The following is a 25,040-nucleotide window of genomic DNA, read 5'->3' as shown; positions in this document are numbered from 1 at the left end:
CCAAGGACTTCAGCAATACCAAGAGATTCGGGGTGCCCCCATCTTAGGAGGACCCAGCTGGAGACAGCTCTAAGAACCCAATTCTAAAAGTGCCAAGACGACAACCAAGGCATCCCAGCCAGGGTTAGGCATGCCAAAACACTCCGTATTTCAGGAAATACAGTCACTTGCTTTCCCAGGGTCCAGGTATAGTATAAACCACCAAAAAAGCAGCTGTGCCTGCGTAAAGCCCCTCAATGCACCCCACATTGGACCGAGGGCAAGGTGAGTCTCTGTGATCCAAGCACTCCTCTGGTTTCTCTACAGGACCCAAAGGTGGTAGAGGACAAACACGCACCAGGAATTGGCCTGAAAACATCCAAATGCATTTCACAGAAACCATCCGATGACCTTCAAAAGATGCTTAACATTCAGGTGTGTCCGCTCCTTGCCAGGGATGAAACAGGATTAAATTTAAAATCAGTACTCTCCTTACAAATCCCTGGAGCCACCCACCTGCTTTATAGCATGCAGCTATGCCTGCTCCAGTTCCTGCTCGGGGACTAATAACAATAACGTTCAGGAAGTAGTAACAGGGATGAATAACTGTGACCTTCTGGCTCTGACCCTACAAACTGCTTCGGCGAGGAGGAGCTGGGAGCTGCTTCAGTTCTGTGAAGTTTGCTTCAGTCCCATGCACTCCGCAGAACTCACATCGATGAAGTCGGCCGCTCCCTCCAGAAGCTTCCAAACATTACTGCAAACTTTCAGGAGTAAATACAGCAGGCAACAGCAAAATCCAGTCTAATGTCCTGGCAGAGTACAAACAATTATCATCTGAACAATGTGTGCTCTCAGAGCATGGAGAACCAGGAAAAAAAAGGAAAAATAAAATAAAATAAAAGGAAGCAAATCAAGTGAGGCAGCCAGTTTTTCAAGGGAAAGCAAAAGCTCTCATTAATAACGCAGGACCCAGTGCAGGCACAAAGTGTCCTGAGGATTTCAAGCCTAAAAGTTACAGACACCTACAATGTAATTGGCCTTCTACCCAGAAAACGAAGCAAAAAGATTAATGAGAGGTGTCAGCCAAGCACTTCTTCCCCATGTCTGATCTAAATCTCCCCTCTTTTCATTTAAAACCATTCCCTCTTGTCCTATCTCTACACCCACTGACAAAAGAGTCCCTCCCTATCTTTCCTGCAGGCCCCCTTTAGGCACTGGAAGGCTGCTACAAGGTCTCCCTGGAGCCTTCTCTTCTCCAGGCTGAACAACCCCAGCTCCCTCAGCCTGTCTTCACAGCAGAGGTGCTCCAGCCCTCTGAGCATCCTTGTGGCCCTCTGGACTCGCTCCAACAGCTCCATGTCCTTCTTGTGCTGGGGGCCCCAGAGCTGAACGCAGCGCTCCAGGTGGGGTCTCACGAGAGCAGAGGGGGAGAATGACCTCCCTCGCCCTGCTGGCCATGCTGCTTTTGGTGCAGCCCAGGATACAGTTGGCTTTCTGGACTGCAAGAATAAATTGCTGGCTCATGTTGAGCTTCTCATCAACCAGCACCCCATGGTACTTTTCCTCAGAGCTGCTCTCAATCCATTCTCCACCCAGCCTGTATTCGTGCTTGGGATTGCCCTGGCCCAGGTGCAGGACCTTGCACTTAGCCTTGTTGAACTTGATGAGGTTCGCACAGGCCCACTTCTCAAGCCCATCCAGGCCCCTCTCCTCCTTCCAGTGTGCTGACTGCACCACACAGCTTGGTGTTGTCCACAAACCTGATTGAGGGTGCACTCAGTCCCACTGTCCATGTCACTAACAAAAACATTAAAGAGCACCAGTCCCAGTACCAACCCCTGACGAACACCACTCATCACCAATCTCCGCTCAGACATTGAGACCTTGCCTGCAACTCTTTCAGTGAGACCAGACAGCCAATTCCTTACCCACCAAGTGGTCCATCTGTCAAATCCATGTCTCTCCAATGTAGAGAAAAGGATCCTGTGTGGAATACTGTCAAATGCTTTGCTCAAGTGCAGCTAGATGACATCAGTTGCTCTTACCTTATCCTCATCCTCCCTCCCAACTCAGGACATTCTGTGATTCTCCCTAAGGACGGAGCAAGGCACACCTTGAACAGCACATGACACAGGCAGCACTCCTTACGTTTTGCCGCAGAGAAAATCTTGGCACTGAGAGGGTACCTCAGCACTCATGGTCCAATCCCCTCGGCCTTTGGGCTGGCAGTTTTGGACAAGAGATCCTGTTAGTACTGTTTGTGTCAGGAGTGAGGAGGCTGATGAAGAGACACACTGGTAAAAAAGCATGCTGAGATCACAGCTTCACTTCACATCCGGTCCTTTCTCATATCTGCTGAATCAAAATTGGCAGCTGGGAGATGGAAAGCTTTTTCATCCCTGTGTTAATTTAGAGCCGTCAGTCATCTCAACGCCTTGCAAGCAGCCGGACAGTACCCTCTCCCTGAAATCACCGTGAAACATTATCTTCTTGACACAGTGTAGGTATCCAGGCACATGACACAGAGAACCTTTGCTGACCTCAATTTTCAGCATCAGTACAAAATACCAAAAATACCACCCTCCCCAAACACTTCAGTCTTATAATTTTTACAGGTTATCTCATTTTGAGGTCACTACTAGGAGCCAAAAATCTCTTCACTTATTAATTTTGTTTTGAACATGAACATGAACATGAAGTCTGTAGTACATTTGCTAATGCCTAAAATGAATTTCAGCTACACTTCACTCAGCACTTCACTAAATAATTAGACTAACACACCCCACACCTACCATCCTTCCAGGCAAAAGCAGTATAGGAATGGAAACTGTTATCAAAGAAGAGGCTGCCCAAGACAGAATGATTTCTGAAGCATACACACACTCTTCATGTGTCCAGATTAATTTAAGTACAACTGGGCCAAAAAACAAACAAACAAACAAACAAAAAAAACTACAAACCAAAAAAAAAATCAACTTTGTAATGGAAGGTTTCATTAAAGAAACACTAGAGAATAACATAGCACGTATCCTGCCTTTATGCTACGTGCTCATAACAGAGTCATCTCGAACACTGTGTATGGTTATGATCAACTCAGAAAATATGGTGAGAGAAGGGCAATGGAAACTGTTTGGAAATTGAACCATACATTTGAGAAATCTGAACTTCAAACTGGGTATAAATGAGAGGACATGACAATCACCACTATGACACTACAATCAAAACACCAAGAAAGCAAGTTTTATGCTATTTACTCTGTAACAGTACAAGAAAAACAAGTGAAACCAAAAGCTTATTTAACATGACAAAGAAACGTTGCTTATACATAGCACATAACTAATGTGCTGATTTCTGATGCACAGATATTTGCAGGCCCGCTAGGAAGGTATAGTTTCAGTAAATCTTGCTACTCCGTGGCATAAGCTAACTGCTCAGTAGCTGAGGTGGAACATACTATCCAAGGACTCTCTCACCAGAAGCCCTACTCGTTGGTCATCATCAGGAAATATCACTGGCCTGGAAGAGCCACTGGAACAAAATAAAAGTGGAAGGTTTTGGCACCCACCTCACGTGAAAAACTACAACATGATAGCAAGTATGGCTTTCACAGAGTTCCCAAGTAACTCGCTGAGCCACCAGGATCACTGCCTCTGCGCTTCATGTATATCTTGAGAGACACTTGCCTGCCTCAAAGCTGAGGAGCTCTTATGAACATGCCTATGACACCCCTGAACCAGTCACCTTCGGTTACGGACAAGACGCTAGGTGCAACAACACAGGTGTTGGTGCAAGTTGCAACCATGTCCTGAACACTGGATAAAAACCCTGAAAAAGGCCCCTGCTGCTAGCACCTGAAGTACCTAGGTAAAGCTCTCACATGCCCCAGGCACCATGAGGGCTTCTTGCCAATAGCGACCTAAGGCTCTCCAGCCTACTCTGAGAGCATGGAAAGTCACCGTCCTGAGCTGACAGATAAATGCAAATACAGGAGGAAGCAGTCAAAGTGAGAACAAGAACATATTTTCACCGACACCATGTACTCAGGTGAGGAAGCAACAAGCAAATAAATGAAGCAGAAGGCAGACATCATTTACAGCTCTTTCTGGGCAACCAAGATGTTCTGCAAGGAAGCATTTGGCCATGAGGCTACACCTGGCAACGAGGTGACAGTTATGACAGACCAGACAGTAACAGCTAGCCAGTCAAGGGAAGGGATTGTCCTGCTCTGCTCTGCACTAGTGCGGCCTCACCTGTGTGCAGTTCGGGGCACCACAGTATAAAAAGGACATAAAACTTTTAAAGAGTGTCCAAAGGAGGGCTACAAAGATGGTGAAGGGTCTAGAGGGCAAGACGTATGAGGAGCAGCTGAGCTCCCTTGGTTTGCTCAGCCCAGAGCAGAGCAGGCTGAGGGGAGGCCTCATGGCGGCCTGCAGCTCCCTCACGAGGGGAGCGGGGGGGCAGGCGCTGAGCTCTGCTCTCTGGGGACAGCGACAGGACCCGAGGGAACGGCATGGAGCTGGGACAGGGGAGGGTCAGGCTGGGGGTTAGGGAAAGGTTCTGCACCCAGAGGGTGGTCCGGGCACTGGGACAGGCTCCACAGGGCAGTGGTCACAGCACTGAGCCTGGCAGAGTTCAAGCAGTGTTTGGACAACACTCTCAGACACATGATCTGATTTTTGGGTGGTCCTGTTTGGAAACAGGAGTTGGACTCAATGATCCTTGTGGGTCCCTTCCAATGTGGGATATTTCATGAATCTATGATTTTGTAACACCCTACAAAAAACACAACAAAACAAAAGCACCACCCTGTTCATGAGCAGTGTCCTTGCACGCACCATCGCAAGCCCCTGTGCAGACCATGGCTCTCTGTGCTGACACGAAACGTCCTGCCCAGGCAGTGGCAACCCCCCACAGTGTCATGCTCAACGTGCCTTCCAGATGAGGCCACTGAGTCTAGAAAGCTCCATACCCCTCTGGGAGAGGTCAGTACTGGAAGGCCAAGAGCTTGTTTCAAGTCTCACCAACCCTCTGCAGTTACAGCACTCCTGTTATGGGCTGAACCCCGAACTGCGATGACAGGACCAGACTCCTGGCACCTGGCTGACCACATCCCTGTTCAGTAGCTGGACTGAGTAAAGCAACTGGCAAAGGCAGACCACAGTTCCCAGACTGTGGCTAGCTACTCTCGGCACACTGTCCCTCTCCAACACAACGGCAATAACTCCTACTGAGATCAACACTGAGGGAAACTTGCCCACGTGGTAACAAGACATGCTTGCAGATTTATCATTCCCCATCTATATGCCAATGCACTTCAGGGTTAAGGAGGGAGAGGGAGAATCCTAATCTTACTGAAGCCAGAAGATGCCTGGTGATTTCAAAGAGTTGACTATGGCCAACATCCTTTCAGGTGACCATCACCATTTTGATTGGCACAGCTGCTAGCACAAGATCATCATGCACAGGGCCGGAGCCTGCAGAATTATCACAACACTGATAATGATACCACACATTGATTAATTGCTTATTATTAATAATGAAAGAAGAAGTGGTTTCTGGAGCTTGATAAACTCCTAACTCAAGATAACCCTCTTCATTAGCATCTATGCTGGACAGGACATCATGTGTGTGGTCTTGTATCCATACTAACACAAGTTTGGATTTGTTCCCCCCCTCAATCCTTATGTTCCACGTACATTTCAACCCATATATGCAGATGGCTGACTTAATAATTACTGTTAGTTTAGAGTAGGCAGTCAAGAAGGTTGCATTGATGAGAAAACGTGCAAACGCTATACAGGAAGTACAAATATAGCTAATTATTTACCTACCTGACCTCTGAGAGAGGTGGGAGGTGCAACTGGCTGAGGTCGGTAACAGGAATTCATGTAAAAATATATTTGCATCACACAGCAGTGTGCACTACAGGAAAACAGTGCTTCTCTTACCATGAGAAAAGGTGCAGGACTCCTTGCTTAAGAAACAAAAGGAGATTCTGTGCTTATGCACAACTGCAAAAATGAGAGTGCCTGCTTATTGTTTTGGCTGTATGAGGTATTCTTTTATTCCTTTATTATTTTCCAGGCTTTTCTCTCTCTTCGTTGCTTTAGTCTGCCCATAGAGCAGCTGAGCTGCACATAAATTGCTGTTGTACTTGAGCACAGGGGTAGAGGAAACAGGACCTGAGGTTTTTGGTTCAGAATGAGAATATGTCAAGCGAAAGAAGACAGCAGTTGTCTCAAAAACACAAACTGGGCCTCAGATGATAAAGAAGTGTAAAGCTGTCCCTCTGCCTTGTCCTCCCCTCTACAAAATTACCTTGCTCAGTGCAACATGAACACATGTCAAAAGCCAAGCCCTGTTTATCACATAGGTTACCTCTGGGATAAGGTGAAACTTAAAGAGCTTTGGGAGCTGCTTGGTTTGCACTTGTTAACTTCTCCTCTCTGGCACTTATAAACCTCGGACTTGGCAGAGCGAGGGGCAGCTGGACCTCAGATCTTACCCAGAAGAGGAAGCACAAGAGCTCAACTATTTCACAACTCTGTTTAAACAAGGTTCTAGTTTAGTTTGCCTGTCTGGCCCACAAGTATTATAATTATACAACTGATGTTCAAAATTAGGCTGCAAGTGACCCAATAATATCATAATTTAATTTAAAAAAAGAATAAATCACCAACATGTGTTCAAAATCCATCTCTCTATTATTGCTATTTTTAATTTCTTTTCAGATGGGCCTATGCAAAAATATTACTTAATTCTCTTTATAAATTTATATACAGCCTCAGGAAATGTTTTGAGACAGAATTCCAGTGCTGGCTAACATTTGCTGATACGCAAAAACATCACCAAATGAGATGAAGTTTTCCTACACTCCAGATTCTTTCCAACCTGTTCTCACAGCTGTTGGATAAAAAGTGTCAAAAAGTTAAAATGGAGATGCACTTGAATCATAATAACCATTATCTGACAGATCTCTCTAGAAATCATTTTGTACCAAGAGAGACTGAAATTTCCAAATGACAGCCAAAAATAGTGTTTTGATGAAAACTTGCAAAAAACAAAACAAAACAACAAAAAAAACACAACACAAACAAAAGAAAAACAACTCAAACCTTCAAATTTTGTATTTCTTTTCACTGGAGATGATTAAAAGCATCTTACCCTGGATTATGCAGCTCAGTATGGGTCCCTAATAGAAGACTTCATTGCTAAATTGCCATATGACTGAGTGAAACAATGGCTTCTTTATTAATATTTTAAAGACTCCTGAGGGAAATGCTGTACAGCTGAAATGCCCTCAGTGAAAGGTTCATTGCCATGCTATGCACTTCTGCTGTGTAATGTTTTACAAGCTGCACTGCCCTGTGAATGGGGAGAGTTAGTTCTCAGCTGGTAGAGGCAGCTTGCATAATACCAGACAAGTTAATCGGTAACAAGCAATGCAGGAGACCTTTGCTCAGAATGTGATATACACAAATTCCACACTAAGCACATTGACGCTTCTGAGAGTTACTCATTGACATGTTTTATTAAATTGCTTGGACTATACCTTGATGCACCAACAAGACTAGTTTAACAGAGCCGCATCCCTCTGATGCCTTCAGTCCTAAACTGTTGCGTTACAACCTAAACCCAGCGATCAGCTCCCTGCTGGCACAACAGCATTTCCAGGGTGGATGATAGCCACCACCTTGCAGCACGCCCATGTGTCAAGACAATGGCAGCGGGCAGGAAAAAAAGCAGTGAGCAGAAAAAGGCGAGTTGGCAGGGAGCAGAGTGCTTCTGTAACAGGACTCTGTTCTTACGGAAACGATTATGGGAAGCATCTGTCGTGTTCCCCCGCCGCAAGGTGAGTGCCTCCCCGTCCACTCTGAATAGCTTACTAGAACAACCCCCTCCTCCCAGCCTCCTCAAATAAAAGCAAAGGGAAAGGAGGTACAAGGTGTGCTTCTCATGGCACTGTTTGGAAAACCAGAGCAAGGTACAGCTGGCTTCTAGCAGCTGGAAGGCAACTGCACCAAAAGCCCAGGAGCAGCACAGCTCTTAACACTCATCAAAGCACTTAGGTAATACAGAGTCTAAGAAAAACAGTGCTGTTTTGCATCGCCCACAGCACTTGTCTGGACAAAAATGCATCTGCTGAACTGGCCCATCCTGTCACTGCTTATCGTATGACATTGCCTCCCATCTCCCCAAGGCTGGATTCAACCAGCTGAACTTCCTACTGCCAGAACTTGTCTGAGTCTCTGTCAGACCACCACAGGTAGTCTGTGCAGGTGGATGATACTACTTGTTTGCTTAGAAACAGTAAGCCAGTCTCACTGGTGTGAAGCTGTGCAGGGGAAAGAAGAGCTTCCAGCAGTAGGCTGCACGGTCTGCCAGTCCCCAGCCTCCCTTTTGAGCACCACTGCACAGCTGAAATTTAAAGGAGTAATAGGGGGGAGATACAACTAGGCGGGAGATACAGCAAACCATCATGACATCTCTCAAAAGACAAACAAACCCCACTCTTCTTTGAGAACAGCAAAATCATCCCCTTCAATAGGTTATTTTCATGTCTGTGAAAGCCACAAATAGGTCTGAGAAAGCTGGCAAGGGAGAAGGCCAGCAAACGATACCAGAGGAGGCTCTCACTACTGCCTGGCTGGAAAGCTGCCGGTGACACTGAAAACTGACACACGTCCCTCCGCAGTCCCAGTTCCCAAGGCAGAGCCTGACGGCACCTGGCAGCCATGTGGAGGCACACATGTAGCGCCCTGAGGAGTCAGTGGAAAGAGACACAAGACCCAGAAGAAAGTTGGCACATCCTCCACTCCCATAAAAACTGGCTGAACAGCTCACCCTCCTCTGATGTTTCGTACATGGCCTACCAGACACACAAAGGCACAGGTAAGCACACTCCAACAGCACTTGCCACGTTATCGGCCACTGGAAGAACTAGTCACCTAATAACATTATCTCTCTCAGCAATGGGGAGAAGGTTATCCCACCCAAAATTCACATTTCGGCCTTTTTGTTGCACCAATGGCAGCATCCTCTCCCTATATATATGTACGCACACACACATATATATACATGTATGACTAAGCATTTTTCAGCAACACAAAGAAGCCCCAGGAGACCAACTCTACCCCATACATGATGGCATATAATGGAATATTAAAGCTCACGTGGACAGCTCGGACACTCAGGCTGCACCCCAACGGTGAGACCTTTCAGGTTACCCCAGAGGCATGCAGTTTTTCCCCCCCCTCCGAGCGTCTGGCTGCAGTACAAATGCCCTTAAGGAACCGCTCACAAAAATACCTTGAACTGCACAGTCTGAGGAACAATTTGCAGGCCGAGTATGACAAAACCCCCAAATACTGGTTTTGTAATAACTGCAGGTCGAGAATAGCATTTTTAATGGCTTCAGATTACATGGATTCCTGCATAATCTGGAAGGTGTTCAGCCACTTGAGATAACAAGGAACTAAGGTGTGTGTACAGCACCACCTCCTGTGGAGAGTTTATTCATTGTACCTCCATTGATGTGAGACCTTCACTGGCTGATTTTTAATTGTCTTTCACTTCTTTAAGGGGACATATAAATTGCGAAGCCTGTTAGCCACAGCACCTTTTATCGAGTACTGCAAACGAAACTAGCCTAGAAATGACTGATTTCAAGAAAAACTGTTTGTCTAGGGAATGCTGATTCATTAGATCCGATTGTTTGCAAACACTTATTTCAACAAGACACTTATCAGAAACGTTCCTCAGGTCCAAGACGGTGAGTTGAGCCAGAGAGTAGATGCACAACTGTCCCTAGTCTGTTAAAAACAGAACATATTTGGCATACAAAACATGCATGTTCCAGTCCTTGCTCTGATTCAGATGGAATATGAATCCAGGTGAATACTGTAATTGTTTGCTTGGTTGAAATACTTGCTCTACATAAAATAGAAAAAAACTGACATGACGTAGAGTGGCACCTGCTCTGTATTTGGGAAACAAATGCAAACCCCTGCTCTGAATGAATATCCTAGGCAACAACATCAGGATCTGAAAAATAAAGAATGTGTGGCTTTAGCTGTTGCCTGTGAAACCCCACCATCTCATAAACACTCCATGTCTTACAGAATCCTTTCTCTACTTCCTCCTTTCTCTCCTCTCCCCATTACAATGGAAAACTTAGAGCAAAGCTGAGAAAACGGACTGTTCTGAGCTATTTGCGTCTACCCATTGTCACTTGTGAAAATACTTTTTGTACTGACAGAGGACACACAAGTATATGAAATCAATAAATAAGTGCCTGGCCCAGTAAGTCAAAGTGCTCATCCAATAGCACTCAGGCCAATATTCTCCTTCCTCCTGTATCCGCATACCAAGAAAAAAAAAAGTAGTTACAGCTTTACAACTGAAAATGCACAGATTTTTCCACATGGCCAGTTGCATTTTAGGCTCAACTGCATCTCCCCTCATCTCCTGTGCCAAAACGAGTTATTCATTAACTCTGATATGCTTCAGTCACTGCCCAAAACGTGAAGTAGTTTGTAGAACAAAGACAGGAGTTAAGGGTCAAACTGGTGAGAGCAAGTGCTGCTGTTTGGTTTTCGGGGTTTGGCTTGTTTGTTTGTTTGTTTTTTAGATTAAAAAGTGAACTTTCCTTTTCCCAGGTACATGGAAAAGGAGTCCAACAGAAAACACTGGAAAACTACTGCTCTACATTAATTAAACATTGTTCTAAAACTAGGTGTGTAAGCTGATCCTTGGTTAATTAGTCCTTGTTCCTGAGACAAGGAAGAGTTGAGAGTTGCTCTCTCTCCTTCCCCCAAGTACTCCCTCCTTGGACATGATTTTGGGGAGAAAGTTCACTACCTTCCCTTTCTAGTGACCATCAACTAAGTATGAACCACCGAAGTTACCTAGAGTTTGACTATTAACTTCAGCAAGCATCTGATCCTCAGTTATCTAACTCATCTCCTCTAAACAGTCAAGCTCCTTGGGGCACTGCTTACCCTGCAGATGTGCACACACAACATGAGGCCACAACAGAGCCGGGGCTGTGGCAGGGACCCCTAATAAGTTGCTTTAGCATTAGCAGTAGAAATAGTTATATATACACTGGCTGACAGACACGGTTAAGGCTTTATTTGTACAAACCCACTGGGCTTATTTCAAGCTCCGAGCTACTGGAGGATCTGCTCGGCAGCTCTTCAGCCTGTAAAGAGAGGCTGCATTGGAAATGGGAGCATCTGGAAAAGGATGATTCAGCCATAAAACATGGTCAAGGTTGTACAGGAGCTCTGAATCAAAGGCAGTAAACACCATTATTCACTGTCTATCAGACTGGCTCTGCCTGCTTCTGGGGCTGTAACAGTTGGCTAAGGCCCACCTCTCTGGCTGACCAAGAGTTTCAGAAAGCTTACAACACAGCATCCTCACTCTCAAAAAATAAAATAAAATAAAAAATAAAAATAAAAAAATGGGCTTAGGGGAGGTGCAGAACCTGGAAGGATTCCCAAGAGTAATTAAGCTATTTCCTATTCTGCAAAGAAAAAAATAAAAAAGGTATATGTGGTAGGAAGTAGGGGAAAAAAAAGTGTTAACAATTTCATGAAATTATTTGTAATAATGATTCTGCAATTTCTGTTCTAAAACTAGTTGCATTTAGTATTTCTTTTTGGAGAAGATAAATATAAGTCAGAACATCTTCATACAGAATCTCAGAGCCAAACACTTCCATGCCAAAATTTGAAAAAGGGCTTGGCCAAGCTCACATAAAATCAGCACCAGAGTTAAAAATGAAACTCTGAAGTTCTTTGGCCTGAGTTCAGATCTCAAACTTACCTTTTTCATCAGCAAAAAGGAATACAACAATTTGCATATTGTCTGGGGTTTCAAGCTATACTGAGTCATATCTGAAACAGAGCAGTAATATGGTACAAACAGTGCCACCTGAAGAAATGAAAGAGATTGCTAGTGATGAAATCCTTTTCATTGGGGTTTTAAAAAGGATTGTTCATCTTTGTAGTACAAACCTGGTAGCCTACATTTCTCTCTGAAATTTCAGTCTATAAAGTTATAGCAGGGATACATTTACTCCAGACTCCCACTCTACTAATCCGTTATCCAACAATGATACTGTAAAGTTTTTATTGGAGCAGCAGCTTTAACATCTCAGCAATAACAACATCTGCTACCAGAACATGGACATAACGAGCGCACGCTACACTATACTGAAAGAATCAAGTTCCACTGCTGTGTATGGACACCGAGCCAGCACAAGACTGCCGAGGTCCTTCTCCTCTACGACAAGCTCCTTATCTGAGTTCACCTCCTCTGAGGCTGAGGATAATTGCTCTGTTAAACTCAATATATTAAAATATTCAGTTGTCCATTAAAGAATAAAAACACTATCATTCACTGAATGGCGTATTTCCTAAAAACATTAGTTTGGCTCAGTGCCTTTGGCTGAAGTTTCTTTCTATGGTTGTCTTGCATGCCACAGTCACTCTGCTCTAGCCCAGCACATGCAGCACTGTTACAGCTATTGGGGCTGGGAGTGTGGAAGGTCTGATTTCTGCTTGCCAAGCAAATCAGACGTCTGTGACTGGTTTTGAGGTCCTCCCACGGAAAAGCTTCTGAAGGAAGTCTCTCGTAAGGATTATCTCTGCACATACTGTATCATTTCTTCTTCATCAGCTGTGACAAGCTCTTCCACTTAAACAAATCCAGAAGTTTTTGTTTGTTTGTTTGTTTTTTAATTTTGCTTACCTACAACATCGTCAGGAAGCTACATTCCTCACAAAACACAGGTTTAAGGAAACTCCAAAACGTACAGTTCCAGCAGTAAAAAAGTTTCCATATTTTACTTCACAATGTTAATTTGCTAAACAATGAAAATAAAACATTCTCTGCTTTGTTACGTTCATTAAGTAACACTAACTGACGTCCTTTAAAACTGGTGGTTTAACACGGACTGTATATAAGAAACTACAGACAGATTAAGAACCACATTCCGTGTACAATTATGCCTAAGATTTAAAAAAAAAAAAAAAAAAAAAAAAGATTAAAAAAAAATTAGGTTTAGATGGAAAAAAACAAACTGTTAAAATGACCTGTCTGCCATCGGAACTGCAAAGTGTGAAGCCAAGAGCAATACTAGATCAAGAAGTTAGGTTTCAAATAGGCTGTGGGATTCAAAGGACAAACACATGTAGTAGAGAACTTCCACTTGAGAAAGAATTCCAGCCTTAATTTTTGTTTTGGAGAAGCAGTTCAACTGCTTTGTCCCACGCACCTCACTTACAGTAGCTATAAACTCATTTTAAACCATGAGCAAAATGGGGTTTTAGCTGCTCTGCGCCACCAGGCAGCATAAAGGAGCCAGACTGTGAATATGAGGGAGAATTCTGCTGAAGTACTAAAATGCCTTGTCAGTGTTGATGAGACTTATTTTTCCCTTGCAGGTTACACCTTTTTTCTGCTGCCATCTAAAAGCCATGACAGATAGATTTTAGGCACATGGTGACAAATACCTGCTTGCTTGTTTAAATCCAGACACCTTGGGAAGAAATGAAAAGTTGTCAACTTTTAATGACAGCTTGGAAATGGTTTTAAAAGCTTTAACTTTGTTGATGTTGGCTGCAATTCTCAGTTAACACTATGCTACTCTTTAAGCTAGATGCAATTTCCCGGCAAACAGCACTTTAACCCACACATCTAATTTTACTTCATGAAGGGAGATCATGACGCAGTTAGCTCTTCCTCTTCCCTCAATGAAAAAACACTTTTGGCAGCATAAAATTATCCAAGCTAGGAAAACTCTTGCTGCTCCATCATGGTGATACACTCTGACAGCAAACCACTCACAAATACACGTAGAAAGTACAACAGAAGCTATGCAAGTACTGGAGAAACATCTGCAGTGATGAAGAGATCCATCCAAGTTACGCTGACACACCACTTCAGCCCCCCTTGTTCAGACCTCATCTTTGGGGCATGGCACTAGGTGAGTCAGATTGTTCTGGGTTTCATAGTGAGTACTTCTGTCTTCATGAACTCCCTTAATTTATTTTTTCTCATTTTATTGGACTTCAATGAAAGCTTACAACACCAAAATCAAATAATAGTAAGTTAACATAAAACACAGAAAATTCCAACTGACGTGCATAATTATCACCATCTACCAAGAAAACCATTGCCTATGTGGAGAACTTGAATCCCTAGTGCCTGTGATAACCCTGGCCTGACACAAGCTCTCTGTAGAGACAATCCAGACTGGGAGTGATGGTAGTTATCCAAGATGTCCTTGCAGAAACACTGTTAGGCGTTGGCATCCAGTTGCAAGTATACATTCAGCCAAACAGAAGACTTAACTTTCATTTCAGCAAGTACTTTCTTGTGCTATATTTGCTCAAGAAAAGTGCATGGATAAGTTTTTACAGTATCCTAATTAAATGAGTTAATTGCCCTTAATAATCTCTTTGCTTTTGTTTCTCATTGTTCACTTGTCTCCAGCAAGGCTATTCCACATATAAAACATTTCAACAGCTTAAAATAGTGTCAAGCACAGCTTTTCACTTAAAAATTCCTACAATATAAAAGCATATGTTTCTCTAGCAGCTCTTACCTCCAGTAGTCCATCTTCAGGTAGGTCCGTGCAGTGGACAGCATTCTGAATCTTGTTCTTCCCAAAGAGAGCACGCAGAGTTCCAGGTCGGAGATGACGGGCTATTTCCTGTTGAACACAAGAAAATCAAAAGATGTGGTGAATGACATGATGCAGTAGAATCTTATAAAGCAAAACATTATTATATGCAAGCATGTGTGGTACACTATAAAAGAAAATGAGGAGGGAAATTCCAGCCTGCACTACCCAGGCACAACTGCTGGAAAGCCATGACCAAAACTGCGAAAACTGCTTGAAACTGGGCCAATTAAGCCACGTTGGGTGGGATGCAGGACCCTCCATATTACAGATCCACCCTCCTGGCATTTGTATTAATGTAGTTAGCTCATGTGAACAGCTTCACAGCTCTCAAGCACAGACTGTTCCTGTCCTTAGTGAACAGACACTAGCATGCCACCGTGTAGACTGCCTCCTCTACCACTGTACTCTCTGCCTCAGTACTTGACATTTGTGAGACTGAGCTACTGAGCATCCAGGCTTTCAGCCTTCATTGCTGCTGTGCTTCCATGCAGTATGATTCCAGACTCTTTACAACTTGCTCTGGTCTTTGTAGTTGACATTTCAGCCCTCTTTTCTTTATCCATGATACCTTGGCCTTCCAGAGTACATTTTTTTATTATAGCAGATACCACTCAGATCTTGAGACAACACTCTTCTCCCATCTCTTCACTAGGGTGAATCTCCCATCTTATACCTCAGAGGACTGCTTTCATTAGCTCTTACCTCCACTATGCTCTTTCTTTCAAGTGCAGCAGCCATGCTGCACATTTCTGCACCACCACCTTGCAGACTTACCTTTTGACCTTTATCCTATGCCAACCATGCTAAGCCTTGTTGGTCCCCCCTCCCAGTGCAATGGAGCTTTTTTCCAAACCTACCTCATGGACAATATGCCTCCCTTTAAAACTAAGTGGTGATGGCATTAACCCAACTACCCCTCCTTAAAACCCTTTTGACATTCCTCCATGAGTTTCTGGGGAGCACTGCTGCCAGCAAGGGGACAAGCCTGATGACAAACTCAGGTTATAGCTACTGAACAACAACAACAAAGTATTCTTCCTTGCCAACATAGCATACATCAGCTGCTTTCTGACAAGACACCGGGTTTATTAGGGTGTAATCACTTTGGAAGTGGCCAGTGCAGTTTTGCTGTGCCCCTCCCAGATGTTTGTTTCGGTGTCACAGCCAGAGGTTACTGCCCCCGCAGCCAAGTCACCAGACTGGATTGTCCGAGCGTTTCTTAACTTTCGGTGTCAAGTGGGTTCAAAACAACTTCAGTAGTGGCTCGTGTCTGACCTGGAAAACTTTGCACAGGTACAGATGAGGACCACTTGCAAGATGCACAATTCCATCTGGGAAGGCAGTGAATGTTTTAAGCTAGTCCCAGATGACCTCAGAAGAATATATCTGCCAGCAACATTCAGCTGCTTTCCAGCTTCACCCACTTGTCATGTCTCATTCCTAAACTAAGACAGCTGGACTTTCAAGGCAAGATCTTCTCTTAGCCAAACAAGCCCTAGATATTTTCCTGTAATAACAATTAACAGTCATGGTGATCTACTACCTAATAAACCTAGATCTGTTTCCTGTGGTGATCTGCTACCCACAGAAAGGCAAACTGCTTTAATGTTTGAAATGTGTATAACCCAAAACATGCTAGGAGATGTTTCAGTTCCACGCTGCTACTGTGTGCATGTCACAGGTTATACAGGATCTTTGAAGATGAATGCCTCCCAGGGGTGTTTGAATAAGATAATCTTGACATCAGGCAACTTTTGTTTCAGAGGAAAGTTCAAGAGTCTCATATTTAAAAAAAAAAAAAAAAAAAAGAAAGACTACAGTAGAAAAAAACCCTTCTTATTCTCCTCACTAAAACCCTGTGATAAGAAAGTTCACTGGAAAAACGGAAGTCACATACCAGTCAACTTTAGCTACACAACACTTAAATCAAGCCTTCCTTGAAATAACTCTTGATTCCAGTAATAACTACCTTGTCAGGAAACTGGCAACAACATTAGGATTTCAATTCTTTTAAGTAAAGTCTGGGCATATTAGAAAAAATGTTTGTGGCTATGGAACCTTTAGAAACGCCTTAGTAAGAAATAGCTCTGATCTCAAAAATTAAACAGAAGATGAAACACCAAACTGTATCTCTTATCCATCAAACTCTTTGGCTGAAACTGTTCCCTCCTCCCACAGGAGGTCCAAAAATGATGCTTCTTTTGAAACTTTCCCAAGTTCTCCCTCCTTCCTCACCAAGCCCCCCCCTTTTTTTTCCCTTTAAAAGTATTTATGGCCTCCTGATTTATCATTTGTCATGAGTTCTCATTTCTACTTCACAATAGAAGACTTCATTTTTGTTCTTCACTTGGACTCACTCACTCTCACTGATGTTGGCAAAAGTTTTCACTTTTGCAGCATGTGATCTCCTGTTCCTTCCTCAATTTTTCTGCACAGGTTGTGACACATTCTCCTGCCCTCCTGAACCTTAGTTTGCACAAAAACTGAAATTTCTTGCACAAAAGGGACTGATTCTGTTCTGCCTGGCATTGGAGTAGATCAGAAGTACATAAATGCAGGTCCTGCAGCTCTTTAAATTGTTAGCACTTGATTAATAAGAATCTAAATATAAACCTTTCTTGCCATCAGTTAACTAACAGGATGAAAGGTAAGGCATTCTCTGCTTACATTTACATAGACAAAAAAAAACGGTAATCATCAATTCCAAAGTGTCACTAGTTCATCTCATAACACCACTGAGAACCCCCCAGGGAATAAGGTATCAGTAAAGGATGAGGATACAAATAGATATGTGAACCATATATAGGCATCTTTGTGTATGTACCATCGAAAATCCTGGGATTGTTTCAGGGAGGAGGAAGAGATTTCCTTACAGAACTTGGTCCTCAAAGCACATCTTAATATATGCTCTTCTGCTCTATGACATGATGCTTGCCAAGCATTTTATTTATAGTTCTTCAACTGCAACAGCAAATAGATACAAATATAATACTTGGCTTGGGGTTGTATTTTTTTTTTCCTTTTAATCTTTTTTCATAAGCTTGCTGCTTGAGCCTCAGAATATGTGTTTTGCATAGTGGTTTTCAAAAACTTTTTCAAAGGAGTAAAGGCAACGCCTCCAAGTTGCACCAGGGGAGGTTTAGATTGGATATCAGGAAGAATTTCTTCACAGAAAGGGTGGTTAGGCATTGGGATGGGCTTCCAAGGAAGTGGTGGGGTCACCACCCCTGTAGGTATTCAAGGGATGTGTGGATGCAGCACATAAAGAAATGGCTTAGCAGTCAGCTTGTACCATTAGGTGGATGGCTGGACTTGATGATCTTGAAAGTATTTTCCAACCTAAATGATTCTATGAGGATGTGATGAGGGAGGAGTTAAGAGCAGCTCCAGCAGCTCTACCATATGCATAAGAGGGGAGGAACATGTGCGTGCAGGAACTTCATGCACATGTGCAAATGAGGATGCCACAAACTTGCAACTCACATGAAGAGTACTCTGTCTGCAACAAATCAAACCAGGGATGCTGTACCAAAAAGCTTCATCCTCTTTGGTCTCGTGCAGCAGGCTATTTGATCACACGTTACAGGCTGGGCTTTGATCTACACCCAGCCCTTTGAAGAGCCTTGTCCTCCTACACAAGCTACAGATGCATATATTTAATGTTTCTGTCTATCCTATAATTGTGCCCTGTGCAACACTGCTTGTATGAAGTACTTAGCACATTCTAGAATCTTTTTCTACACGAGCAAAAGGAAACAAAAAAGTCACCAATAACATCAGTAAAGTACTACTTCAAAATCAGACTGAAAAATCATAAACATACTTCATAAGCAAAGCTCATGAACCACTTTTCCTTCAAACAGTTGCTTTTTCATGGACTAGACAGGAAGTTGTATAGAGCAGTAGCATATATTCCAGCCAAGACTGCAGATTTCAAGCAAATACAGCCAGGTATTTTAAAGCATCTGTCCTGAATGCTTACTTGGGAATCTAGAAAGGCAGAAAAGGAAGTGCTCTTAAACACTTCTGTGTGCTTTGTTGTTGTTTAGATGGCATTCAAGCTAAAACCAAAGAAGCAAACACTGACTCTGTGTAGCAACCATTTCCTCCTTCCTCAGTGGGAAAGCACACAAACTCTTTGGTGCCTTCATCACCAAAAACACACAGAGGAACTTTTACAGCCTTAGAACTGTGTTCCACTAAAACATGAACTAGAAAAGGAACCTTGATTTTTTTTGCCAGTTCTCTTGAGTGAAAAAGAATAAAAATATAGAGTTCACAACCCATCCCTCTCCTACCCATGGTGTGCTACCAGCACAGGTTCATTCTTTTAGGTTTAGACCAGCAGCATTTAGAGGACTTTGTGGGTTGAAGGAAACTGTACAGTCACCTCAAAGCCACAGCAAAACATCTTGTTTTCCTTCTCCACCTGAGTTCTGACTGTGCATCTGCTCCTTGCTCTTCTCAGCATCCCCATTCACCACCCCTTCTGAAAGCTTTATGTTGACTTGGTCTCCCACCCGTTGCTCAGGAAGCCTCTTCCTTCTCTGGCTCTCCACGCTCAGCTGCTGTCATAAAAGAGATGGTCCCTCCTTGCAAGGGTGCTAAATGATTTAGAAGGCAGTAGCCAGACTCAGGCAAACAAAGCAAGCGCTTTCTCCATTCAAGGACCAGCTACGCCCTTTTCAAGAGAACAGAACCCATGTTAACTGGGAACAAACAAGGAAAATTCCAGCACTTTCAGTGGAATTTGTCTTGGCAAACCTCAACGATTTGAAAGCTGATGGCACCTGAGCTTCCTCTGCAGCGAGTGGAGCGTGATAAACTCTTTCAGAAAAAGATTCCTTTGCAGCACAACAGCTATGTAAGGCAGGTAGGATAAGTGCCTCTCTTTTCTCTTCCCATCGTCACAGCTCTTCAGTTGACTTTTATTTTCATGAATTTTAGCACCAGTGACACACTGCTGGTTGCAGCAGGGAGCTGCACAGAATAGTCATTCTGACAGAAGCCATCAGCAAGAAGTAAAATGATAAAAGCAGCACAGACTGTTATCCAGAACACAATACTAGACAAGAGTCTGCTGTAATGCTTATTCAAGCTAAAGAAACACCTGAATGCTACTGCTACAGTGGGAACAACCTTGCTTGATCAGCCTGACACATCCTTCACAGACAACCCTCCCATCTAAAGACAAAGGCTAAACTCAAAATCAAATCTGTGGTCACAGATAATCTTTTGCACACAATATATCACGAGGGCTCGCTTGCCTCACTTTGCTTTGCATGCTTTCTCTGCAAGTCCATACTTCTCTCAAAATCTAATCAACGAAATTTTATCTGGATGCTTCCCCTGCAACTACCTCAGTGCTGACCTGGTTTATGTTCCTGTTTCATGCAATGAGCCACCTCACACTCAACATTGACTGCAGCAGAAGAACATGACATCTGAGGCCTATTTAATTCACCAAATGCAGTCCTAAGCCTTCTGTCTCTATCACTGAGACAAAAACCTACGTAAGATGGAGCTGTCATTGCTGTACAGTCTTTAACTACATAAGAAACCATTCTGCCCTGAAAGCTGGGGCCCTTCTGTTGACAAGTATTTCAGAAAGATTCTAAATACAAAACCAGGTCAGTGTTAAAGAGAATGCAATAGGTTTCCTTCAGCTTTCATTTTACAAAGCAATCGAGAACAGAAGTCTCCTGTTGACAGAGTGACACATTTTCTTTTCTCTGTGTCCACATCAGCTGCAGCAACGTCATGTACATATATGGACTTAGTATCGAAGGCCTTATGCACACTTCCAAGGGAGCCAATGTTATCAGAAAGTCTTTTGTACGTTCTGCGTATCATACAAAAAAAAGTCACACCAAAACAATTCCCTCCAAACACACACACACACACACCCCTCACCTTTTAATTGTTAACACAAAACGAACTGATGTACAGATCCCCAGGAATCTGGGAAGGTTACACTGATTATACTAAATTTCCCTATAAAATTTAGCATGATCTTATATCCTCTGAGCACTGCACATTTGACCTAGATATTCAGGTTGTCTTCTGCTGATTGATGATAAAATATTTATGCCCTCAATCACTGGCTGTTCCGACAAGTTTCTTTTAGCTTTAACTGAGCCAAGTCTGTGTGCCTACAGTTACGTACTTGAAATACTGTGTCTGTAAAGGTTTGTTCAGCAAATTAAATCATCTGATCCAGGCAACAGCAACCGAATTTTCAGTTGCAAAGCTGTAGAAAGTGCGTCAGAGACTCATCTCCTTCTGAAATCAAATAGTTTTGCAATAGTAGCAGCAAGTAATCAAACCACAGTTTATTGTGTTACAAAAGCCCGCTCTAGCTTGAGAAAAAAAAAAAAATCTGCTCTTCTGTTTACTTTAAAGTCAGCCTACCCCTGAGCTACCAGTCTGAAGCCCTGTATCTTCTGGAATCTTTGCTAACGGATGCTCCAGTGTTGGCAGGCTTTCCTGAAGCTCACAAGTCTGTAGAAGTTGTTATACTGTCTGCTTCTCACCCTCCATCCCCTGAGGCACTTTCATCCTCTCCACTTCACTCCCACACATTCCCTACCAAGCCTTCTCACTGGCGGCCCAAAGGTGCTGCACCAACTCTCCACAGACTTTTCTGTGGGCAGCAAACGTGGCACATTTGCCAGCCTGAGATAGCTTTTTTAAAGGTCTTGGCACTTCTCATTGATGCTTGAGCAATTCTAATGATAACCGCCCTGCTAAGAAATTTATTTACTGTTGTATTCGTGTGCATATCTGACACAGTCAATGGGCTGAATTTAGATAAGAGTAAGCAGGCACATTTCAGAGTTACACATAAACTTGATTTGATGGTGGAGTTTTGAGGATAACTGACATACCAAATGTAAGCTGGTCACAAAATAAGTAAAGACAAAATAACTAGCTATCTTTGTGTATTACCTGAGTGGAATAACAGATATTTACTTTACTTGACAAGATAGAAAAAGCAAGCAGTTAACAACAACCAAAACCAACTTTCCCACAGGACAGAAAATACAGTATAACTGAATTTGATTATTAGTTGCTTTACTTTAAGCTTTAAGGGTGAAATATTGGTCCTACTGATGTGTTTCCCCTGCCTTCAACACATCCAGAATTTTATCCTTTTATTAACGCACGTGTAAAATAAGGATTAAAAATACTAAGCTGCAGGGGATATTTTGGGATTTCATTAATTCATGTTAGCAAAATATATGGAGAGTCTCCAATGAAAGCCACTATGAAGTTGCAAGACACTATTTTTAGTCTGCAGATATTTTGGCTGAGTTCTCCCCTCTAAGAACAAGATAATTATAAATTATCTTTTCCTCAGAAATCTTAGAAGCAGAATTTTACATTTGCAAAAGCTGTCTGGATATCTGAACTTCACACTTTGCAAATCAGAGGAAATGGCTTCTAAATTTCTACCATGAGAGAATGCTTTCCCTTCAGCTCTGTGCCCTGAAGCCTCTCCTGTCTAACAGCAAGCTTTTCCTTGGAGGCAGTAATGCTGCCATCTCTTCCCACACAGTTATAAACAGCTCTGTTCTGAGGGAAGGAATCGGTCAGTATTTGTGTTGTAACTGTTTCTTAAAAGCCCCTCCTGTGTTCAGCACCAGTTGTACTAGTCAGTGTTCCTATACTAAGAGACTGTTTCTGGCCTGAAAACCTTACCATACGAACAGACACAAAGAAGAAAAGAAAATAGGAGCAAAATGGACCCCATTTTTCAGCATGGGAAAACAAGAAAGGAAGACATTGATTTCCTAGGAACACAAAGAAATACGCATTTCACAAGGATCGTAAGCTCAATGTCTAGCTCTTAGCTCAGATCTTCTGAATCCCAGGTCAGTTACTCAACTATTCTCTCTCCCTGATGTAATGCTGCTTTAATTCCAGTGTAGTGCTCTGCTGATAAGTCACAGCCTGCAAAACCATGCGAGGTCATTGAGGGGAACTGGAGAGCTGCCATGGGAACAAAGAACAGTTCAGTTGGTAAGACCAAGTCCAACTGCCTGACCACTTCAGGGCTAACCAAAAGATAAAGCATGTTATTGAGGGCATTATCCAAATGCTTCTTGAACACTGACAACCATGGGGCATCAACAACCTCACTGTGAAGCCTGCTCCAGTGTTTGACCACCCTTCTGATAAAGACATTTTTACTAACATCCAGTTGGCAGCTTTGTGTCATTCCCATGAATCCTGTCATCGGTGACATGAGCAGAGGCCAGCATCTCCTCCATGCTTCCCCTCTTCAGGGAGATGCACAGAGCTGTGGGGTCACCTCTCAGCCTCCTTTTCTCCAGACTGAGCAACCCAGGTGTCCTCAGCCTCTCCTCACAGGACATGCATCCAGCCCTTTCACCAGCTTTGTTCCCCTCCTCTGCATGCATTCAAGCCCCTTAACATCCTTTCTATATTGTGAGCCCAGAACTGCACACAAGACTCAAGGTGAGGCCACACCAACATTAAATGCAGCGGGAGAATCACCTCTCTTGACCAGCTGGCTATGCTGTGGTTTGCCCTCTTGGCAGCCAGGGCCCACTGCTGGCTCCCGTTGAGCCTGCTGCCAGCCAGCACCCCCAGGTCCCTCTCTGCGCAGCCGCTCTCCTGCCACTCATCTCCCCGTCTGTACCTGTGTCCGGCATTACCCTGTCCCAGGGGCAGAACCCGCTATTTTCCTTGGTTGAACTTCACACTGCTGCTGCTGATTGTCCCTTGCTCCAATCTGTCCAGATCCCTCTGCATGGCCTCTTGTCCCTCTGGAGAATAAACAGCTCCTCTGAGTTTAGTATCATCATCAAACCTACTAAGGATGCACTCCGCTCCTGCATCCAGAACGTTGATAAAAAAATTGAACAGAATCAGGCCCAGAATTGAGCCCTGGGGAATACCTCTAGTGACTGTTCACCAGCCAGATGTAGCCCCATTCACTGCAACCCTTTCAGCCCTACTGTTGAGCCAGTTCATCGCCTAGCATAGCACGTACCCGTTCATCTCACAGTTGGACAGTTTGTCCAGAAAGATGCTGAGAGGGATGGTATCAAAAGCCTTACTAAAATCTAGAATGATTACATCACAAACACTGCATTCCCTTCATCGGCTAAGGAGGTGACCTTGTCATAGGAGGAGATAAGTTACTAAGGCAGGACTTTCCCTTCATGAACCCATGTTGACTATGCCTGATAACAGCGTTGTTCTTTAAATGCCTTTCAATAGCACCCAGGACAATCTTCTCTGTAACTTTTCCAGGGACTGAGGTTAAACTAACAGGTCTGTAGTTCCCTGGGTCTTCTCTCATGCCCTTCCTGTACACTGGCTAGTTTCCAGTCAGCAGGGACTTCCCCAGACTTCCAAGACCTTTGGGAAATTGTTGAGAGGGGTCCAGCTGTAACTAACATCCGCTAACTCCTTCAGTACTCTGGAATAAATCCTGTCAGGCCCCATGTACTTACAAACATTCAGCTGGCACAACTGGTCGCTTACAATTTCAGAGACTGCAAACAGAAAGCCACTGCTCCCCCAGTCAGGATCCTCCATCTCAGAGGACTGGGCAGCTCAAGCTCTATCATTAATATTAAAAACTGAGGCAAAGAAAGGATGTTCCCTCATTGCTACTTCTTAGGTGACCATCTTCATCAAGTATCAGTCCAGTGTTTTCTTTAGATTTTCTCTTGCTGTTGACATACTCAAAAAGCCTTTTTTGTTGTCTGACACCACACTGGTCAGAGTCAACTCAAGTTAAGCTTTGGCTTTTTGTGTTTTCTCCCTACAAATGTGAACTGCAGCTCTGTACTCTCCCTGTGAAGCCTGACCTTGCTTCCCGAAGTCATACATTTTCTTTTTCTGCCCTAGCTCCATGAGGAGTTCCATCTTTAGCCAGGCCAGTCTTCTGCCCTGCTTGCTTGACTTGTGGCACAGCGGGATTGCCAGCTCCTGGGCTTTTAAAAGTGGTTCTTAAAAAGTGAGCAGCTCTTATAGCTGCCCTAAACCCTTAAAGGAGATTCCCAGGGGACACTGTTAAATAGCTCCCTGAGTAGTTTAAAATTTGCTCTCTTAATATCCAGGGTGGCAACTCTGCTGTCCTTTTCTCTCATTACACAAAAAAAATTAAACTCAACTTTTTCATCATAACCGTGGCCAAGACAGGCACTTCCTGCCACATCTCCCATGAGTATTTCTCTATTCTCAAACAACAGATCTAGGAGGGCACCCTTCCTAGTTGGCTATGAAATGACAAGAAATGTCATTTGATTGGAAATGATCTGCTTATGACAATAAATTTTCTTCAACATACTTTAGGATTTTCCCAGACTTGTCACAGTAGTAT

At 43.5% G+C, this 25,040-nt stretch overlaps 1 protein-coding gene and 1 long non-coding RNA gene across 4 annotated transcripts in view; one reads left to right on the top strand and one right to left on the bottom strand.

Moving 5' to 3' along the window:
- The window catches only part of NME7 (NME/NM23 family member 7), a 94,422-nt gene that overhangs the window by 3,357 nt on the left and 66,025 nt on the right, over nt 1-25,040 (bottom strand). For 2 of the 3 annotated variants that reach the window (XM_035314924.1, XM_035314923.1), the window contains 2 exons: nt 14,600-14,707; nt 14,024-14,289 (listed from right to left, as the gene is read on the bottom strand). In XM_035314924.1, the coding sequence (XP_035170815.1) occupies nt 14,146-14,289; nt 14,600-14,707 (252 nt within the window). In that variant the 3' untranslated portion in view covers nt 14,024-14,145. Of the gene's footprint in view, nt 1-14,023; nt 14,290-14,599; nt 14,708-25,040 lie in introns of those variants that run through there. The other variant, XM_035314925.1, reaches the window with a different exon arrangement.
- Nucleotides 1,687-14,265, top strand: LOC118160328. The gene is made up of 4 exons (XR_004747423.1): nt 1,687-2,320; nt 8,294-8,300; nt 10,765-10,769; nt 14,255-14,265. It is a non-coding gene; the product is annotated as an uncharacterized LOC118160328 (long non-coding RNA).

Source organism: Oxyura jamaicensis, chromosome 1 (assembly GCF_011077185.1).
Source record: "Oxyura jamaicensis isolate SHBP4307 breed ruddy duck chromosome 1, BPBGC_Ojam_1.0, whole genome shotgun sequence".
In the NCBI taxonomy this organism is placed as follows: Eukaryota; Metazoa; Chordata; class Aves; order Anseriformes; family Anatidae; genus Oxyura; species Oxyura jamaicensis.
The sequence above is the reverse complement of the archived record's forward strand: the minus strand, read 5'-3'. Positions and strand labels throughout refer to the sequence as shown.